This window comes from Brachyistius frenatus, unplaced genomic scaffold (genome assembly GCF_029030835.1).
Source record: "Brachyistius frenatus isolate BFR_SWC_R1_liver_20210118 unplaced genomic scaffold, ASM2903083v1 Contig_120, whole genome shotgun sequence".
Lineage (NCBI taxonomy): Eukaryota > Metazoa > Chordata > Actinopteri > Embiotocidae > Brachyistius > Brachyistius frenatus.
The window spans coordinates 496,059-517,561 of record NW_027210719.1 but is presented as its reverse complement, the minus strand read 5'-3'; the positions used below and the strand labels follow the sequence as shown (position 1 = coordinate 517,561).

The 21,503-nt window shown below is 39.3% G+C and overlaps 3 protein-coding genes across 4 annotated transcripts; 2 read left to right on the top strand and 1 right to left on the bottom strand.

The window, feature by feature from the left end:
* Nucleotides 1-1,178: 1,178 nt before the first annotated feature.
* Nucleotides 1,179-5,541, bottom strand: LOC138629730 (cell surface glycoprotein CD200 receptor 1-A). Of its 2 annotated transcripts, XM_069713633.1 has the most exons (7): nt 5,199-5,541; nt 4,092-4,145; nt 3,047-3,352; nt 2,282-2,575; nt 2,067-2,163; nt 1,932-1,974; nt 1,179-1,834 (listed from the first exon to the last, which is right to left on the bottom strand). In XM_069713633.1, the coding sequence occupies exons 1-7, from the start codon at nt 5,263-5,265 to the stop codon at nt 1,745-1,747; spliced, it is 951 nt and encodes a 316-aa protein (XP_069569734.1). In that variant the 5' UTR covers nt 5,266-5,541; the 3' UTR covers nt 1,179-1,744. The 2 variants fall into 2 exon arrangements, with proteins under 2 accessions (XP_069569734.1, XP_069569735.1); XM_069713634.1 differs by lacking the exon at nt 4,092-4,145.
* A 2,732-nt stretch (nt 5,542-8,273) lies between these two features.
* Nucleotides 8,274-13,360, top strand: cfap91 (cilia and flagella associated protein 91). Its single transcript, XM_069713665.1, has 17 exons — nt 8,274-8,442; nt 8,512-8,588; nt 8,936-9,081; nt 9,201-9,281; nt 9,417-9,473; nt 9,572-9,741; nt 9,905-10,082; nt 10,502-10,659; nt 10,768-10,935; nt 11,054-11,181; nt 11,264-11,377; nt 11,471-11,542; nt 11,645-11,791; nt 11,875-12,096; nt 12,228-12,376; nt 12,458-12,549; nt 12,803-13,360. The coding sequence occupies exons 1-17, from the start codon at nt 8,355-8,357 to the stop codon at nt 12,997-12,999; spliced, it is 2,244 nt and encodes a 747-aa protein (XP_069569766.1). The 5' UTR covers nt 8,274-8,354; the 3' UTR covers nt 13,000-13,360.
* A 602-nt stretch (nt 13,361-13,962) lies between these two features.
* On the top strand, nt 13,963-21,223 carry nr1i2 (nuclear receptor subfamily 1, group I, member 2). Its single transcript, XM_069713672.1, has 9 exons — nt 13,963-14,305; nt 15,235-15,450; nt 16,734-16,864; nt 17,337-17,506; nt 17,581-17,900; nt 18,011-18,156; nt 20,110-20,226; nt 20,387-20,492; nt 20,581-21,223. Exons 2-9 carry the CDS (start codon nt 15,248-15,250, stop codon nt 20,723-20,725), a joined length of 1,338 nt encoding a protein of 445 aa, XP_069569773.1. The 5' UTR covers nt 13,963-14,305; nt 15,235-15,247; the 3' UTR covers nt 20,726-21,223.
* Nucleotides 21,224-21,503: the final 280 nt, after the last annotated feature.

Genomic DNA, 21,503 nt, shown 5'->3' with positions numbered 1-21,503 from the left:
TGTTCCTCATTCTGTTATATGAATCAGCTGCATCTCAGAAAATATTTGAATGGATTCACAGCAGTGATGTCTTTAACTTAAAGTCAAACCTTCAATAAAGTTTTTTGCTTTGATTGGAAATCATTTTAACGTTTGATGACTAAATAAAGATTGTAAATGATACATGTTGTGAAGAAAAAAATACATTTGCGTGGCCAACAACAGTTTCCTCTTTCTGATAACTGAAACCAGCGCAATCAGCGTGAGGGCAAGACAAACTGTAAGTGCTGCAGCTGTGCAATATGCAACAAAATGTTGACATAAACATTAGACTGGCTGTGCATTCGATTTGAGTTCTCTCCCGCAAATCTAATATCCATTATCAACTAATGCTGTTGGAAATAACAACACAGTAATAAATACAAGAAGCCTTACAGGTTCACAATTGTCAACACTCACATGCCCATGTGCAAAATGAACTGGTTTTGCTTGCTGTGAGCATTTTTTCTGTCCATATTGGCCATTGAAAGAGCCAAAAGCCAAAACCATGAGGCGTCAACAGCAGTCGGAGTTAATCAAATCGACTTTCAGTCTTTTAGAAACTGATTTCTGTGCCATAAAGATTGAGATACCCAAACAATTTGTTTAACTCAGATACAGTTTGAGATGTATTTTTGCACTGAAAGAGGACAATTAATACCACATGACAAAGGGATTTCCTCAGTATGAACAGACAATCCGTTTAAATTTTGGTACCTGCCTGTTGCTTTAAAACAAACTTGAAACATTGCAGCATTTCTAAGTTCAAGTGCGTATTACAATACTGTTGTTATCATTTGTATTATTCAGACATCTTAACAGACTGTTGCAGTGTATTAGCACAATGAAGGACGACATCTTCTTATCCACCAGAAGAGGGCATAATAGTCTCCTTTTTCTAGTTTCAATTTTCTCAGTCACTGTGAGTATTGAGCCAAATTTACAGACCCTCCTGTTATTGGCCCACTGCTTTTAATCACCAAACAGATGACAAGTAGCTGTTTCCTTTTTGCTGTAGATCTAAAAAGGATGTAAAAGTCATCTTAACATCTTTTTAGATATCAACTTCAGTGAAAAAACAATGTGTTGAAAAAGCCTGAATGTCATTTACACTTTCTGTCTCACTCTTTGAACTTTTGTCGACACAGCTAAAAAGGTCAGCATGTATACATTTATTTTAATACACACAATCACGTGATTATACATTAAAACAGATTATAAATCATGTTGCCTACAACACCATGAGGCAGTTGTTTGACCGAGTTACATGTGTTCTGTGCGTGGTGTTTTTACTGGGCTGGCACCAGTAAGAACATGTTAAAAGATGAGTAACTCTTTACAGTCACTCTATAAATAAGAGTAATTTTACATAACAACAGTCAATGTACGATATTTTACCAGCAACATTAAAAGTTTGTAGTTCTCTAATCTTTGCATGCTGCATCCGGCCCAAGAAGTCATACTTTCCAGTTGAGCAGTTCATTGCATTGGTAGTAATTATTAATGTTCTCTATGAGGCCCACACAGTAGGCAGCATGTGGTACACCCCCTGCTCCATCAGTCAAGAGTTTATGAGGACAGATTTAAACTGAGAAGCTTCTCTTTCCTATAAGAAATGTCTGATCTCGCTGTCCTTGCTCTTTACTATTTCTCAGTTTCACAACCTTCAGTTTCTCAGAGAGACCCATGAAATCCATTGCGCGTCTGTGATGCATGTGTGGGAGCTTTATGTGAAGAAATCTGCAGATGAGTTGTAGATAGAGTTCACACGTTGAACATAACTAGCATAGGGCTCCACTTCCTCCACATCTTCTGTCTGAAAGAAAAACACAGAGATGATGAATAAAACTTAACAAAGTGGAGTAAAACAGAGCATTATAAACTACGGATTATGTTACGGGAACATTACTTACCGATGGAGATTTGGATAATGAGATGTCCGACTGTTGGCATCGCCTGGCAAAAGTTACACAAACCAGCTCAGTGACTCAGAAAAAATCTTGCAAGTAATCATTTGAATTAATTTTTTATCAAATGAAACTTTTTACCTCAACATTATTAGCTTCTTTTGCGCAACAACTAAGAATCCCACCAAAACTACAATGACCATCACAACAATAGGTATACACAGCCGAAGTAAAAAACCTGCATAGTGAGAGAGTCAAGATTTGTTAAAAATGTATTGGACATCAACTTTTCATTTCTAATTACAAAGAATAAATGTCACTACAATATCAAAAACAAAAACTAAAAACGTTTGCACCTGTCCAGTCTGTAGAAGGGTGACCTTTTTTGAGTTTTGGTTCCAGAATGTTCTCCTTGTCCCATAACTTGTGCCTGATAGCACAGGTCAGGTTTTTTGCATCCATTCCTTCAGGAAGAGTCAGACGACTTTCAACTGTAAAAAAACCATTTGAATCGTTCAGCTTTGTCACAGGCGTTGAGTTTCCTGTTTGACTCCAGCTGATGTTGGCAGCAGGATTTCCTCTTTCAGCTTTGCACACAGCCACCATCTTGTTGTCCTCATGCTCTAACCAGGCAGATATGTCTGGAGGAACTGAACCAGGCACAACAAAACAGGAGACATATGACTTGACAAATACTTCGGACACACAAAAGACTTGTATTTGCAATCACACCTACAGAAGTGGTAACTAACCATGCAGAAGTCGTTTAATTTGATTGCCTTGGTTTTAGTTTTTCTTTCTTTTACTTTTTTACATTTAGTATTAAACAGTTCCAGTTGAAAACTGTCAACAGTATGTCACTGAAAAATCCAGGGTAACATTAACACATCTAGAAAGGCATATTGCTATTTGATTTTTCAAATGTCACTTTTCAAAGACTTTCAGAGTAACAGAAATTATTTCCCAATTGTGTGCTACCAGCAGAAGGGTACACTGTAGATGTTCCAGCATCTAAAAGTTTAACTATCTGCATTCATTCAAATAGCTGTTTTATCAAGAACAGATCCTTTAAGAAGTTATATTCCTTTGCAAAGGTGTTAAGGGGGAAAATAAAGTCTTACCCGTGATCGCCACGTGGATCTTATAATTTTCATTTCCTCCGCTGTAAACTGACTCACACACGTAGTCCCCAATATCATTGGCTGAGAAGTTTGGGATGTGCAGGTATGACTGAGCGCTGGATGTGTTTCGGAGTGACTTGCCATCATTGCAGGAGTCACGGCTTTGACCATCGTTGCTGAAGGATATCTTACAGTTTTTGTGTTTCAATTGAATTGTCCAGATGACAAACATGGTCTCTGGCCACGTCTTATCGCTGCATGTGAGGTTGCCATCACTCCCAAGATTGAAAGCTGAGTATCTGTGACCTGAAAAATAGCATAGTTGTATTATTTCTTCACATTGCACTGATTAAATGGATTGGGTCTGCATACACTAAATCCTACACTAAAATCACACAATACTTAAAGAATAAAACACAGATTCAATTCTGCATTGGACATAGACATGTACAGACAAAACAAATAAATTAATAAAACAGTGTAAATAACATGCAACACAGATTTGACTAGGACTAAAACCATGACACAGGTTAGAATACAATTATTACGTAAATCATATCATTGTTTGATGTTATGGAAAATTGGTCCTATGAAAACATATTTTTCTCATATTTGATCACCATCAGTCTTAGATGATAATAATTACATTTAACTTAATTCAAACTTTAACTGGTAAAAGAAAAATTACTCAAACTAACAAAATTCAAATGTATATTCAGAGCAAAAGAAAAGTTTTGTTTTATTTTTCTGAGGCGGCAAATCATCTGTATGTTCACTTTATAGTTCATAATTACATTTAAAAATGAAATAAAATGATTACATTTAAAATGCTATCCAAGTAACTTGGATCAAAGCTTCTTTTTTTCTTGCACTTCATTTCACCAAAAAAAGAGCTCCATTGTTAAAATAAGTATTCATAAGTAAAGGATGGATGAAAATGTATGTTGTGTTCCAATTTCTATGTATTGGCTGGTCTTATATCTTTATTGACTTAATTATTATGTTACAAATGATGCAAAGAAGAAAAATTAGAAAATGAATTTACCATCAGGGAGACGATAAGAAGAGTTGGAGTTCACAGAGGTGGTTTCATTAGTTCCTGACAGAGACGGAGGTGGACGTATGGAAAAAGTTAGTAATAAAGTGTGATTTCTTTTCAGCCGGTAAGAAGCAAGTAGTGATTTACTCTGAAGTGTTCAATCAGCAGAGCAACAATCAAGGTAGCTTATCTGTTAGTAGTTGTTTAGTTAATTAGTTAGTTAGTTAAGGTGAAGTGATTTGGGTCTGGTAGGACCAATCTGCAGCAGAGCTAAATAAGAAGTAGAAACTACACTTCTCTTGAGCCTTTGTAAAAAAAAATAATAATAATAATAATAAATAAAAAGAAATGAGGTGGAGTCATGAAATCTTTGTAAAACTTAAACATCACCAACATAAAAAAAATTGGCAAATGTTGCTGTCATAATCGTCCTCAATTAGTTTCCTGCACAGTAGAATAAGCTTTCTTTTTTTCTATTTCATTGAAACAAAATGGAAAACCCAACATTCATGCAATGTTTGCTGCTGGGTGTTAGAGGGGCTTATGCATGTTTACTTTCACAGCTGTGCTTGAGGTGGTATATTGAAACTACAGCTTTCAAGTCTGTTTTACCTTTCAGAAACCCCCACAGTGGAAAAAAAAAGCTGCATCATAGTGCTTTCATCTGAAATAAAGATTTCCACTCCATAGACGAGTGACAGCATGGTGCTTGATCATTCAGAAAATATGGAGCAACCTTCTCATACATCTGCCATGGAACAGTTTTGTCCCTTAATGTCAGCTTCTGCATATGCCTGTTCTTTCCACAGACAGATTTACTGAGTCACACCACAACAATGTTACATCAATCTCAGAGTGGTTAACACCTAATGTACATTTACGATTTAATTACTCATCCAAATCTTTCCGAGATTACAAAGTAATCAACTACAATTTTGTCATCATGGCTGCATGTTGTTTGACATTGTAAAAACTTAATTCACACATTTGTGAAGTACAAAAAATGACTCCATAAAATTTAGCTTATTTACAAAGACAATTCCTTACTATGTCATCTTTGTGGAGGTTTTGTACACTAATAAAAAATACACAGTTGCAATAACATTTTCATACCTGGATCCAGGCTCCACGCTTCTCTCAAGAAGATAGCCACGACTTGAATCCACATTGTACACCACATCTCGGCTTGTCTTCGGGTTCCTCTGTAAACTTGCTACAACAAAGAATCTCACGCCATAAAACATCCAGTTTAGTCTGTAACTTCACCGTCACCTGAACGCTGTCTACTGCAACATCAAACTGAGGTGTACGGTTTTTCTGTCATGTCATCAATTTTTGCAATTTCACTTTCTCTACTTGTGCCCCACAAGCTCTGGGTTTCAGAGAAAAGCAGCTCCTCCACCTCATCCGGACCAAACTCAAATCCGTGACAGCCCTCGTGATAAAGAAATATATAAGACATGTGAAAAATAAATCCCTCCCCTCTTCTTTCTCTTCCCCCTCTCCAAACTGCTTTCCACTCAAACATCTGCCTTCTTCTTTCACACAGGATGACGTCTGATACGTCAAGACTAGTTTCCTTTTCTTGCCACATGATCATCAAAGCAGTACATTTTAACACATATGTGTTGACCAACTTTATGAAAGGTAGAAACTGTTCAAACAATACCACCATGCTACTACTGATTCTTGTTGTTCTGGGTTTTGTACCCTCATGGTTGAAATGCACTTATTGTAAGTCGCTTTGGATAAAAGCATCAGCTAAATGAAATGTAATGTAATGTAATTACTATAATATGCTCCCATTGTTGTGTTAAGGACATATTCACTGTATGATTTGTGTATTCATGAAGTTCAACATGGCCCTACCTGCCTATTAGCCTCAGATATTGCCAAAGGAATACAGTTTAATTCTACAGCACTTTAAATCCTACCCTGTTAAGGTCATAATGTTCGGGTTTTGTTGAAACTTAGACACAGGTGTTGATTCTTTATGGGCATTATGGTGTTGGTGGATGATTGGCATGCTGAGAGGTGCTCATAATATTTAGACCATCCTGTTGGCATAAACTAATAATGGTAAAACTTAAAACATTATCAAATATAAATGTAAATCTCCACATCTCTCATTATCCGTCATAAGGGGATATAATACGACAGGTTTGTAATAGTAGATTATTAGTTTTAGATTTGTTTTTGGTCCATACACCCATTACTAAAAATTTCAGAGAAAAAGCCGTTTCCGCTGAGTAACTGCAAAGTTTGGTTTGTTGTGGTCTCATTTGCTGGTGCGAGAACATCTTGCCGTTGTTACAACGGCGGGCACACAATGTCGCTTCTATCTACTGTTGATGTGAGAGCGGGTGTCAGCACTGACTCTATCCCTAGTTTGCAGATAAGAGATTTACTGACAACAGCAACACATATAGTGTGTGTATGTGGTTATGAGCTGCAAGCTGTGTGCGGAGTTTGTGGTTTTTGAGTACATCTTGCAAAGAGGCATGTAGATATTAACTGTCCCATCTACTTTCAGAGTGGGTGGATGAATAATGAGAAGTCAGCTTTTCCTGCCTGTTAATGTTGTAGAAAAATTGTGGAAACATAACCTAGATGCAGATTTTGAATTCACAAAAAGTAAATGAAATGGTTGAACAATGAACTCATATCTATAATAAAAAGAAAAGAAAATGACTTTATTTGCATCTTTTTATGAAATCTAATTGACCTGATGGTTTCAAAAAAGAGTGTGACAATAATATGAGGAAGCGCCACGTGCAAGATGTTTTTTAGCTTAAAACTGAGCACCAGCCGTTCTCCTTTTTCTGAGATCTAATATTAGACAGCAGAAATTCAGCTGACTGTGAGCTGGCACATTCGGGACAAGGGAACGAGCTTGAAATTGCAAAACCTTCCAACTGTGAAGTAATGTTGCCTTGGTCAGCTGCGTTATCCAAATCTAAAAAAGGGGAGAAAAAAAAAAAGAAAAAGCTGACTTTTAGGAGCAGAAGCATACACTGTGTATGTCGGTGCGAGTGTGCGTGTGCACGAGTGCAACTGCTTCCCTTTGATAACACCAACTTCCTGTTCATGTCAAAAATGAACCTTTTGGCTTCCCAAAAATAAGCTACGAAGGCAAGTCAAGCGAAGTGAAGTCAAATTAATTTGTTTAGCACATTTAAAACACAACAAAGGTTGAACGAAGTGCTGCACATGAACAAGCAGTCATACAGACTTGATCAATAAAAACAAGTAACATTAAAATCAAGATTAAACTAACACAAATCACGCAAAAATATTTAGTAGAGGTTAAAGTGAAAATAAAAAGGATTTTAAACGGCTTGTGAACATGGCAATAAGGCTGACGGCCTAATATCTGGGGGGAAGGTTGTTCCAGCGCTTAGGAGCTGCAACAGAGAAGGCACAGTCGGCCTGGGTGGTCAATACAGGTCAACAATGGAAGAAAGATGCTTTCTAAGTTCTGGTTCTGCACATTCAATTTGTTTTAATTGCAACTTTAATTTGTGTTGCTTGACATGATAGTTATTTCTCTGATATACTTTCTATTTTTTTTCCTCCAAGGCAACCTTGTATGTGCAAAACTCAGCGGGCAATAGACCCACTATGCGGATGCGTCCAATTTCATTAAAGTCTGGACTTTACGCCTTCTGAAAATTAATAAACAAAAACAAAAACAGATTTGTACCTGGTGGAATCAGTGGTGGTGTTAAGCCTGCCTCGGGTGACCGTTGACTGTAGAAATTCAGGATAAAGAAACTTAATAGAGGTTATTTTCCCATTAAAACAGACACCAGTTCACTTGGGAGGTAAAAAAAAAAAAATTTTTTAAAAAAATATTTTCCTTTTCAGACAGACAAAGACACGTGTTTCTGCTCCCATACTATCTGGGGAAAAAAAAACATTTAGGAATTTGTATGCAAGTCATACTGAGAATCATACTAGGTCACGACTTCTGCGGTTTCGTGTGCTGATGATAACCTACATTTTTACTGACGTGTAGACATTTTTTTTTTTAAACTTTACGTACCTTATAGAATAGAATAGAATAGAATAGAATAGAATAGAATAGAATAGAATAGAATAGACACTTGAGATAACTCCTCCCACCTGCGGTTGGTCCGTTTATCGTCTCCATGGTAACAGTACCGACGACGTCAGACTTCTTTGCTGATACAGCTGTCCGTTTGAGAAATTGGTTACAGACACAACAACAACAACAACAACAACAACACCACAAAAAAAAAAACGAAAATGAGTGTATCTATCTCTCACACGGTCCCCAAGAAAGATTACGCCGGTAAAGTTGTTAGGCGGGAGCGGCTTTATGACTACTTGTTGGGTGAGTAACCTTCGTGGATGAGGACTTGCTCGCTGACTCGGTTGCCACTAACTGACGTGTTCGCCACAGATCCGGTTTACACGGTGTCGTCAGGAGTGGACCACGACAGAGCCGACCTCAGGGCCCATGTGTCCAAGAACCGAGTGGTGAGCTACCAAATGTCGTGTCGGTAACGTGAGGTAACGAGGTGCTGTAACTCTTTTATTTAACGAGTATTTTCTGCCATACGTGCAAGTATAAGTACACAAGTACAACCTCAAGTCAAAGTACAACCTCAAGTCAAAGGTAACAGTCGTTTTTGTCTCAGTAAAGATATGTTTTGTTTTTGTTTGTTACTTAAAGCTCTTAAGAATGCACATGACAAAATTGTTCAAAATATCTTGATAATAATATATATATATATATATATATATATATATTTTTTTTTTTTTTAATAACTCAGTTTGCCTGTTGAAATGCATTTGCTCACATCATTTCTCTCTGCTTTATTCAGAGGAGAGTGCCTGAGTTTGAGTCTATGTTCAGTAACGAGCCACGTTACACTCTCAAACTGGACCCTGCAGTCTCGGTACCGCTGGCTGATCATCACTGGCGAGGCCACACAGAGCAGCGCATGAAGGCGCTGCAGCAGCTGGCTGGGTAACACGGCCGTACACAACGTCACTCACTGAGCTGCATCGATTTCATGTTTGGTGTTTTACGACATAAAGTGTATTCTATTAGTTTATGGGCGTGATTCTGGATTATCTTCTTCGCAGGATTGTTCCAAATGCTCAGTCGTGGCTGAAAAGGGATGAGTGCCGTGTGACCGGAGCTGATTACTGGAAATACTTTAAACGGTTTGATTAACCAGCCAATAATCTGATGCTGTGATTTCAGTTCAGCAGCTATCTTTGCCAGACGCAAAACAAATGATATCCACCACGGTGACCAGGTTTCTGCTGTGAATATTGATGTAATCTCTGTTCCTCCAGCCCTCTGTTACCCTTCGCTCAGCAGCTTCCCCCTCATGTGTTTTTTGACTTGCCAAAGTAAGTTCTTCACATCACTGATCTGTGCTCCGCTGTGCCCCCTTTTTTTTTTTTTTTTTTTTCGGTAGTAGAAAATGTCCCCTCTTTTGTCACCTCAGAGAAGACTTTGTTGGAAAGCATGTTGAGGAACAACCCACTCACTTCACTGTGGGGGTCCAGACGGACTACAGGGAAAGTGAAACACAAACAGACCCATACAGTCCTGAGTATGTGGTACAACCTGGGACGACTCCCTCGGAGCTTCTGCAACTGGCAGCTTTGACCTGGGGTACACAATCAACGTTTCACATCTTCAAACTATGACTACTTTGTTAGAGCCATGAATCTCCAGCCTTCCTATTGGTCAGCTGTATAGTCTACCTGTACCTTAATGCCCCCTTAAGACTTCTGCAAATTGTATTTCAAGACTTTGTGATGGCATTTGCCCTCAGGTTTCGGTCTGCCTGCAGGCCTAGCAGAAGTGGAAATGATAGAGCGGGCACGTGCCAAGCGAGCTTGGAAGGCTACCCTCCCTCCGGTGGATGACCTGAGCCAGCTCGACAAGAGGAGGCGCATGATGGAGGAGATGGAGGTCAAAGAGTGGACTTTCAGAGAAGGAGAAATCCAGAAGTGAGTGGCACCGCGCTTCAAATGAGTTCAAGCTCTAACTACAGCAGACTTAAATAATGAGTTGCAGCATTTAGCACAGATTTAAGCCACGTGTTAACAAATCTCTTGGGCAAGTTGTAATATATTTCACATGTTCGACTGCTTCATCATATCTCTTCAGTCTCGTCCCTCTCATCGGAATCATTTAGGGTAAAGTCTCTGTTAGTTTTGTGTTGATAACTTGTTTCTAACTGCCCCCATGCTAGAACCATACACTGCATGGGAGTAATGTACGTATAATCAATAACTAACCTTGGCGTAAACCGAGACTTGTAGGGCATATCCATTTCTTATTAAGTTATCTTGGTACACCATTTCTCCTCACTGATGTTCCTTCGGTTTTTCCTGGCACACCTGTCATGTCTTTGGGTGGCATCCAGGTTGCAAGAGACTCGTCTTGCTGTGCTGAAGGACCTGCTGGAGCAAAGAGACGAGGCTCAGAAAGACATCACGAATGAGAGACTGATCCAGATATATTCTAATCACCAAAAAAACAAGGAGACCAAACTAGTCAAAATCCACAATGACTACATGAGGTGTAAGACAGTCGCCGCTGTTGTTCTTATAATATCCTGATCATGAGTGTATTATTCAAGCCTTCGTTTCATTCCTCCTTATTTGTTTCTCCTTTTTCTTTTGTCTGCAGCACTGAGAAAATTGGAAGCTAAGTGGAAAAATGTGGAGGGGAAGCTGGAGCGAGATGGCGTTATCATCGAATTCCAGACATACATCCCTAGGATCCGCATGGAAGTGTTCACCAACTGGAACACCAGAAACGATGAGCTGAGAAGCCACTACTTAGACACATATGAAGGTCTGAATGCAGTGTTTTTAGACACTAAGAATTGAGTGTCTAATTTCCAAAATAGCACCTCAGGGACCGCAGTGTCTCTTTATTGTTAAGGTCATCTTTAACTCTTTGTTACCCGTAGGCTTACAAGAGCTGGAGGCAGGACTCGATGCTTCAGTTGTGAAGCCTCATGTGAAAAGACCCAAATTCAGCAAGACTTTGATCAAGCCACCTGCAAACAAAGTTGTGGAACTGTTGAAGAAATACAAGGTAAAGCAGAGAAAGAATAGGTTCATTAAGAATATCACTTACATTTTAAATACAAACAGATCACCAATGTTTGGCTCCGCAGGCCCTGAGAGAGGAGGAGGAAAGGAAAATGGCAGAGAAGGCTTTACGAATTCTTCTCGAAAAGGAGAAGCTTATTCCTCGTCCTGTCACTCCCAGGGTGGAGGAGCCACCAACGGTCAGCTAATTTCTGACTATAATTAACACTTACTTTATTAATCCTACGTGTATTATGGGAGTTTTGTTTTTTGTTTTCTATGTTTTTCTGTAGGGGGATGAGGAGACAGAGCTTGCAGTAATCCTCTTGCAGAAACTACTGAGAGGAAGAAGTATCCAGTATGAGGTCAGGTTGTGGGTGGTGATTTTTTTTTTTTTTTAATTTTTTTAACTTGAATTTACAATTTTAAGCACTTTTCTTTTGACTTCCATCTGTTTTGTTTTGCAGATGTTTAAGAGCAAGGAGAACCATATGGAGCTCATCCAGGAACTGAGGACTGTACACGCCCTGCAGGAGCCGGAGCAGAAGCTACAGAAAGTTGACAAAGAGCTCGTAATGAGACTGAAAGAACAGAGAGACAAACAAAACCTCATGGTGAAACACACGGACAAGACCACAGGTGCTGAATTTTACAAACTCCAAACAATCTCATCACCCCTTCTCTTCCCCCACCCCAGATCTCTCAAGAGGAGGCGTCTCAGGCCAAAGCGGTAGGTACAGAGCTGGAACAAGTGTTCGACACCCTGTCCAAGGAGCTGATTCGTCTCCAGGAGGAGCGCAGGATCCATGCCTTCATCCTGCTGGCTGAGAGAGAGCGTCGTCTACGAGAGGCTGAAGAGAGTGGAATGAGACAGGTGGAGGAGCGCAGGCGCAAAGAAGAAGATGACATCTTCAAACAAGTACGTACAGTATACGCGTAATATTTCTGTTATAAGTGGGCAAAGGAGATCGTTATTAATACATGTGTGTGGGTGAGCAGTGCACATTTTGTAATGCTATGTGTGTGTGTGTCTTTAAAATTGTGTTACAGGTGGTACAGGTACACCAGGAAAGCGTGGATTTGTATTTAGAAGACATCATCTTGGGGACCGTGGATCAGGTGGCTGACCAGCAAGCCAGAGAGGAGATCCGCAGGAGGGCAAAGGAGGTCAATGACATGGCTTATGCCATGGAGGAAAGGTAATAGGACATCTCAGTATGTCTGCTGATACTTTGCATTCAGAAATGAGTAATAAACAAAAATAATTTGTGTTTGAGCAGCCGGAACAGTCTTCAGTCGGAGGAGATCGTGTCAGAGCTGGTTTACAGCTTCCTTATCCCGGAGCTTGAGAAGATTAATGTCAGGCAACAAGGTTTGAAAGATAATTTCATTCTCCTGTATTCGGACATTATTTCCTCAGCAGAAATTGAAAAAGGGTCCACAGTATTTGTAGCAGTATAATTAAAAGCACATGAAAAAGCACCACATGCCTTAGACGTAAGCGATTGATGTGCTTTGTAAATAGAAACAAAAAAAAAAAAAAAAGACAAAATAACTGCTGAGTGAAAAAAGTTCAAGGCAGATTCCTTCCAGCCTTGTGATTTCTGTTTGTGTCGCTCTCACAGTGCGCCACAAGCAGCACAGACACTTGCTGGCAGCCCGGAGCATCATTCAGGGGACAGCAAAGCCTTCTGGGATACTTCCAGGAGTCTCACAGTCACCCGGCCCGTCTGAAAAAGCCTCTAGCCCGCTCCCAGAGGAGACGATCAGCCGAGTAGAAGAGGGGAAGGAAGCGGAACAAAGCCACTCTCAAACTGAGTAAAGAGAGGCATTCAATGTGAAAAGTGTTCTGAGTGGTCATCTGATGTCTAAATTTGGTAATCACTCGTATTATTAAAGTAGCAGTTTGACAATCATCACTCTGGGTTTTTATGTTAGTCATAACATTTCTGATTATTACTACTTGCATATTTGATCTAGAATGCGTACAGCATATTCACACCATGTCTGATGAGGTCCAAGGAAAAGCTTCATGTTTATCTGGGGACTCAAAGCTTGATAGGGACCTCCACTAAAAGCAAGGATGATGTGGTTGGATATCTGGCAGGTCAGAGATGGTGTCAGTGTTCCTCATGGTGCCCCTGCACTCCACCTCTAAGCATTAAAATATATTCTATGCCTCTTTGAAGCACATTTGAGAATCATTTTTGCATCAAATCTTTGCATTCTGCTCTCGGGTTGAATTTCCTGGGACGTCCAGTCCTGGACAAATTGTCAGTCATTTTAAATCTTCGGCACTTGAAGATGATTTTCCCCACACTTGAATAACATATTTCAAATATTTCATAAATCTTTTTAAATCACCACACATTTAAGTAGAAAAGAGAAAACTAGATTCAAGATGTCAGATGTTTAATAAAGACAGGAACCACCAGTCAATCCCTAAGAAGGCTCTAGTCATTGGCATTTAATCAGGAAATTCCTGATTTTAATTTCATGGATTTTAAAGTGTGATGGATGTGTGAATGGTGTATTTACTTTTTCATATGACTGGAGGTTTACCTTATGTAGTGGTTACGGAGTCTGTCCATCAACATGAGATGCTTACAGTGGGAGTTTTGACCACTAGAGGGCAGAAAGACTTCAAAATACACTCTCAATTCAACCAATCGTATTATTTCAATTTGTCATGAACGCAGCAAGGGACAAAGAGAGGGTGGGATTTTGATGGTTGTTTTTTTTGTTTTTTTTTTATAATTCCCAAATGTCCGTTTGACAGCAAAGTGCTGGTGACAATGAGCCCCTAAAATGACCTCAGCATTATCCAGACGTCAAGGCTCAGCGTATGAAGTCACTTGGTGCCAAGGTAAGGCTAAAAAACAAAAACACAAGGTTACAGACTTGAACCGAGGAGGGCGGTGCCGGACTTCTAACTCCGCCCTCCTGAAACGGAATACTTGAAGCCATCAGTTCGGTTAAAAACATTGGGCAACACGTCCAGCAGGAAAACCTAATGCCCCCATCCACCTGTTGTGTGCTCTGTAAATGTAAAGTAACTCCTGGATTCATCAAAGCGAGGCGGAACTCTGTGGACTACATACAGCTGTTTAGACATCTGGATTAATCAAGTGAGTGAGTTGAATGATCTCGACCTTCTATTTGAATAAAGCTCGACCTTTAACCAGGTAAACGCCTGTTTTTTTGTTTGTTGTTTTGTTTAGATTGACAGAGAACATGTTTTTTTTTAGGATAATTATTACAAATACGAGTTTACTGCTCAAACTTTTTGCTGCCGGACAAGTTAAAAGAAAAGAGGAGCTTTGGCCAAAACAATGTGTTATTCAGAAGCGACTCTCACGATTGTGAAAGTGAATGCTGGATCGCTGATGATGGTTATTGTGCGTGATTTATAGGCGCACAACGCATCACACTAAAATACACAATGATTTCAAATCAGCGTCATAGACAGCGTGCAGGGTGATTTGATTCATAGGCTGCTTAAACACACTTTCTTCATATCTGTTTCAGCTGAGCTTCAAGATTTAAAACCATATTATAGGCTGCTTAATGCTTATTTAAAAATAAAGATTCAAATATTTGACATATTCCTGTAGGCTACCTCATATCTGTGTTGAGCGTGCCACTGAAAATGCCCAAAAACTGCGGTGGAATAAATTATTGATAGCCTAACTCTGTTATGACGTTGGATATGGTTCCCTACTGTGGACAGTGAATTGATTATTTAAAGGTTAGACACCTTTAAATAATCAATTCACTGACTCCACACTGAGTCTTACACACTTATGAGTGTGCCTTTATTCAGACATGCAATAGAAGAGCATGATCATGTTCTCTCATCCTTTCCTTTCAAGGCAGGACCATCACAGTACTGCAGATTGTATGCCCTCTAAAAAAAAATTTAAGGTGACATGTAAAAATGACTTGCAAAGACAGAGTTGTTCGTGCTTGTGTTTATCAACCTCACTTCCCTTGAAATGAACCAGTATGGCGGTTCATTTCAAGCTGCTAAAAATCATCACCGGTTTTATCTGATCAGCCCTCAGGTGGGAATGAGTGAGAAGGCTGCTGCAGTGCAGACCCTCTGCGAAAAGCTCACTATGGAGAATGAGGAGGAGGAGGAGGAGGGGAAGGAGGAGGAGGAGGAGGAGGTGACAGAAGATGAGGAGCCCAGAGCCTGCGGTGTGTGTGGAGATCTGGCCAAGGGTTACCACTTCAATGCCCTGACGTGCGAAGGCTGCAAGGGCTTCTTCAGGTCAGGTTGTTTCCTCTACCCTCCCTCACTCATTTCATCTCTCCATGCCATCATCCCAGTCCATCCATATGATGTGCTGCATTTATATTTCCTGGTTGGAATAAATTATTAACAATTATCAATGAGCTTCTCATTTGGCTTGAATGCCATTTTTTTTAAACAATATTTAAGCAAATTAAGGAGCAACACGACACTTCTTTTATCTAATATTAAAATGATTTTTTTTTATTCTAAACATTCGATCAAAGAGCTTTTAAAAAGTAGACAAATTTATCAATTCAGTTGAATGCAGTTTAATACAACTTACCTTACTCAGCAGCCTGCCACCCACATCGACAGATACCCACCCAACAGTTTGAGAGGAACATAGAAATACTATCAGAGACAAAGCGAAAACTATTTCAAGGTTTTAAGCTCAATAACTATGTGTAAATTTCAGTCCAGTTCAATTCAATTTGAATTTTTATACATGGAGTGTTTCATATCATCATATAAGCAGATATCTGATACATGCTAAGTTCTCCATCCATAAATACTCCTTCACTTGTTTTTAATGACCTTGACTGTAAGTACTCACAGAGTAGCTGCCTTCAAGCTTATACCCACTAACAGCTGCAGGTATTTTGCAGCCATCCAAACACTTTATTAGAGAGTTTATGGCCTGCAGGTCTTCGGAGGATCGTAAGATTAGAGGCCGGGTGCCATCATGGATGCACTGCTGTGAGTGAAATTCCTGTTACGCAGGTCAAGATTGAAACCACTTAAGAACTTAGAGCTGAGAGACCCAAACAGTTTTTCAGACTATCCACCAAGGCCCAGTACACACAATTAATCAGGCAGGATAAGTGGAGCTTTAGGTATATGATTACTGCTATTGTTTTTAATTTTGAAATAATGATTAAATGGTGTGCATGATTTGTCTACTGTCGTACATTAAAAACAACCTGCCAAGTGATGCTGCAGTATTTGTCTCATTTAGAGATCTGACCACTTTGGTTTTGGTTTATTGTAGTAATACTTTGGGCCAATTTATTTTTGATTATTAGTTTGTTGCCACCATTCCATAATTTTTTTAATTTTATTTTTTTTGGTATGTTTGGTTTGATACTCCAAATTTTCACTCATTACTTTACATTAGTTATTTTCCTGGCTGTTGCTGCGCAGTCAAACATACTCACACAGTAAGACTATAATAATATGTGTGTTTTCACTCTGGTGGTCTCTGACTTTGTGAAGATTGTTGTTTGTAAGCTGTCACTAAGTGGATTTTTAAATGCGTTCAGACGTGCCATAAAGAGGTCAACGCAGCCCCGCTGTCCTTTCCAGAATAAATGCATCATAACGAAAAACAATCGCCGGTCGTGTCAAGCCTGCCGCTTCCACAAATGCCAGGCTATTGGCATGCGCAAAGAGAGTAAGTGACATCCGAACACAACAAATTATGCCCTCTTATTCAGGAGACACCTTTTATGCCGGTTAGTTTTGCGATGCTTTGAGAAGTTCTTTCTTCAATTGCTAGAATGATGGTCATGTATTCTTAAATGTGCATATTGATATGGCATCAGTGTTTGCAAATTATTATTCACCAACTGTATAAGTAGATCATATTATTATGCATACTATGGGAAATTACTTTAGTAGCACTAAAACAAAGTAATAAAGGTTTAAAGAATATATATTTTTCAGACTTTTACTTCCTTAAAGAACAACCTTACAAATTTCATTAAATGATTTACACTACTGTATATTTGCTTTGGGACTATTTCAACAGAATTATAAATAGGATAGACAAATGTTAAACTTAAACTTTTCTTTCAGTTATGTTTCTAAATCTGTATTTCTGTGTTGACATTGAGTACATGTTGTTTTTTGTTGTGTCTGTTTAGTGGTCATGTCTGAGCAGGAGGTGTTGGAGAGGAGGATCCAAATCAAGAAGAAGAAGATGACTAACGCGTCATCACAGCTTTCGTCCCAACAAGAAAACGTGGTTCAGGAGCTACTCTGTGGCCACCGCAGCACATTTGACTCGGCATTCTCCCGCTTCAGTGGCTTCAGGGTGTGTGAAAGACTGCACAAAGATTCAGGTGCTCATCATCCTCATTTTTGAACTCGTCTGAACTTTTTTTTCAGCCTATGGACAGAAACATACTTCCTGTGATTGAGGACAACCAGTCTGCAAGTGAGCGTCCTCACCCGCTGACCAGCTGCCCCACAAACACGGCTAGTACATCTGCGAGTGACCCCACGGCATCCTCGCGTGCCTGCTCCCTGTCCTCGTCCTCATCGTCGTCCTTCTCCAGTCTCTGGGGTTCCTTTGAAAAACAAGAAAACCACGAAGGAGACGAGGTCAAAAACGGCTGCGTTTTCACTGCTCTTCCGCATGTAGCTGACCTCACAACATACATGATCCAAGACATCATTAGCTTTTCTAAAAGTCTTCAGGACTTCCGGTACGTATGTGCATCAATGAATATTTGATTGTTTTGTGGGTATGTTTTTTTATGCTTCATGTCTGTTAGGCAGAATTTAGTTTGTGTCATGTCAAGCTGATCTCTTTCAGGTCTCTAACCATGGGCGACCAAATATCTCTGCTGAAGGGAGCCACCTTTGAAATAATGCATATCCGCTTCAACATGGTGTTCAACTCAAAAACAAGCAACTGGGAGTGTGGCCCCATTACATACTGCATAGATGACGTGGTGCGAGGTGTGACTGCTCACACAAACTCTTATAGTAATATAAAAATGTACTAATGAGAATCGTAAAAACACTTTTACATGGATACAGACAGAAACTACATAACACTGTGCTAATTTGAATTGGATGAATGATTTTACAAGAACTGCTTATAAAAAAAATGTTAATTCATTTTTTTTTGTTTAAATCTAAGAACAGAAGAACAATCTGTAAACACAATGACAACATAGTTAATATGGTGAACACATAAGCAAACAGTTTCCAAGAATAGCATTCATTTGGAATCATTGCCACCCATTTAGTCCTTTTAGCTCTCTATTGCTTTCCACCACCACCAAGTAACTCCTCTGTAGGCGGTTATTGCCCCATTATGTTCACTATGTCTGTATGCCATTTGGTGTCCGACGAGTAGTCTTATTAAAGCTTTTTGCTGAAAACAGCTATTTGCTGCTGAAAACAAGGCAAGCGAGAGCAAAAAAGAGTGAAACGAACAGTAAACTTGTGGGCTATAAATCCAGAACATTGAGCTAAAACATACTCAGACTCATACTGAGTGCTTCACTACAACATCAACCCTTCCTGAGCTTGAATCACAGGAAGGCTGGTCTGACACTGGATTTGTTAAGAACATAATTGCAATCGGATCTACTTACAATGATACGAAATGCTTTCAGTACAGACACAAATAGGACCTGGTGTTGATGAAAGAAGTAGCAGCGCGAAGATATGTGTTGTCTGTGGGGATCCAGGCCATAGTTGACACTGTGAAAGTAAACAAAACAAAATCAGCCTGTGTCAGGAACCTCGGATTTACAGATGCAGTACACGTTATGAAAAGTAACGCACTGACATTTTGGTTCAAGCATTATCTTCACCCCTCCAATAATGTTTTTGTAACTGATGACGGGTTAAATTGGAGGTGTACTTTATCATCTTATTGATGTTGGTTTCATTCGCGTTGTGTGACGGCATTTTACTGCCAGTTGCAAAGTATTACGACCAAAATAACCGTGTCTGTCACCTTGTATTGCATGTTCTCAGTTGTGTAACGTGACTCTGGGGGGGGGGGGGGACACTTGCCACAATGCTGTCAAACCGGTATTGTCTGTTTAAAGATCAAGTAAAATGAAGTCATTGTCTTCATGCTCCCTTTTGTTGTCAGACAGTTGATAATATTGTTATTGTGATAACATCTCTCAAAAAGTACATTTTGCATTAGGTGATAGTTTAGACCACAAGGAAACCTTTCTGAATAGCCAGTAGATGTCTGTCATAATTTTATTGTACATCGTGCTCATCAGCCATTTTGCTCTACGTCATAGTGCAGGGTGTTTTAAAGTGTACATGTTCCTCATGCTACTTTACTAATGAGCTCTCTGGTCAGGCTAACCTAACCATGGTTTAAACTGACAACAAACAAACTCAAGTAAGGATGAAGGTGCAAATACAGACTTTCATTTTTTTTCACATGGAGATATTGGAAAATCAATTAGGGCTATTTCTATCTATCTATCTATCTATCTATCTATCTATCTATCTATCTATCTATCTATCTATCTATCTATGTATCTATGTATCTATCTATCTATCTATCTATCTATCTATCTATCTATCTATCTATCTATCTATCTATCTATCTATCTATCTATCTATCTATCTATCTACCTACCTACCTACCTACCTACCTACCTACCTACCTACCTACCTACCTACCTACCTACCTACCTACCTACCTACCTATCTATCTATCTATCTATCTATCTATCTATCTATCTATCTATCTATCTATCTATCTATCCTACCTACCTACCTACCTACCTACCTATCTCTCTCTCTCTCTCTCTCTCTCTCTTTCTATCTATACACCTGAGTCTCTGACTTTCTGACAACTGTCACTGTTTGTTATTGTTTCCTGGTCTTTCCATCCGCATGCTGTCACTGACCTGTTTTCCTGTTTTGTAGCAGGTTTCCAGCCACTCCTGCTGGAGCCTCTGTTCAAATTTCACCACACACTACGCAAACTGGAACTGCAGGAGGAAGAGTATGTTCTCATGCAAGCTATGTCCTTGTTTTCTCCAGGTAGCAGGAGGTTTTTTATCAGTTCATCCCATGCTTATCAATCATTTATGAACCCTGTAAATATTTAAACCCTCGCTGAACATAATATTGTATTTTCAGATGCTCTCAGGTTCAGGTTGTTTTGAATATAGAGAGGTTTTGTTTTGAATTGATCCATCAGATCGTCCAGGTGTACAGCAGCACAAGGTGATCGACAAGGTCCATGAAAACTTGGCACTGACTCTAAAAACCTGGTTTGACTGCAAGAGAACAGGACCTGAAAAACAGTAAGCAAAACACCACGTGCCACTCTCAATCTATTCGATGTGAAAACCTCCCCAGATGTATCTAACTTTGCTTCCTCTGTTATTTCAGCTTGCTGTACCCCAAAGTGATAGCCTGCTTTACAGAGATGAGAACAATGACTGAGGAGTACAGCAAACAGATTCTGCAGATACAGGACATCCAACCGGACACTATCACTCCTCTTATAATGGAGGTGGTCAGTAAAAACCCCTGAAATGAATTCTGATGCAGCCAACTACTGTACATGGACAGCTGAAGCACTCAGAGACTCTGCGGTTATTCAGTATTGGAGACCCAAACCTGAATGTGGCCATTTATTTAAATGAAAGTATTCTCTTATTGTTATAGATGTGTCAAAATACAAATAAATACCTCTCTGTTAAGTAATTGTCTCCTGCGTTAAGCACACAACTTGAGTCAGGTCCTCCTGAAAAGTAATCTATTACCTTTTCTCTGCACATATACCTGCAAATCAAAGAAACCACAAGTAAAGCAGAATTAGGTTTTACAAAGTTTTGGTTTTGTTTACTGGTTGCAGCAGATTTAATTGTAATGAAATTGTCATTTCTATGTTGTTTTTGTATTTGATTGGAGAATGGAAAGAAAAACATTTCTTTTTATATTTTTTACCTCCTAGTTTTGTGTTTTGATGCCATTATGTAAAACAGAAAATCTATAAATAAAACTGAGTGAAGGTGGACTTCAGATCAAAGTGTATGACGATGGTTCTTATCTAGGATTAATTATTATATTATGAGCAGCACTGCCCCACTGTGATCATATTTCCACACAAGATCTCAAGAGCAAATGAGGAGTTGATCTGTTGCCTGTGGCGCCTCCTATTGATGCGATTCCACAAAACCTGGCATGCTTGCTCAGAGGCCTTACATGCAGTAAAAAGTTGAAATGCGGTGTTGCATTGACAACTTTGATCATCTTAATGTCTGTTTGTTTTCTCACTAATGCAACTTTGCTGAACGATTGTGGAAAAA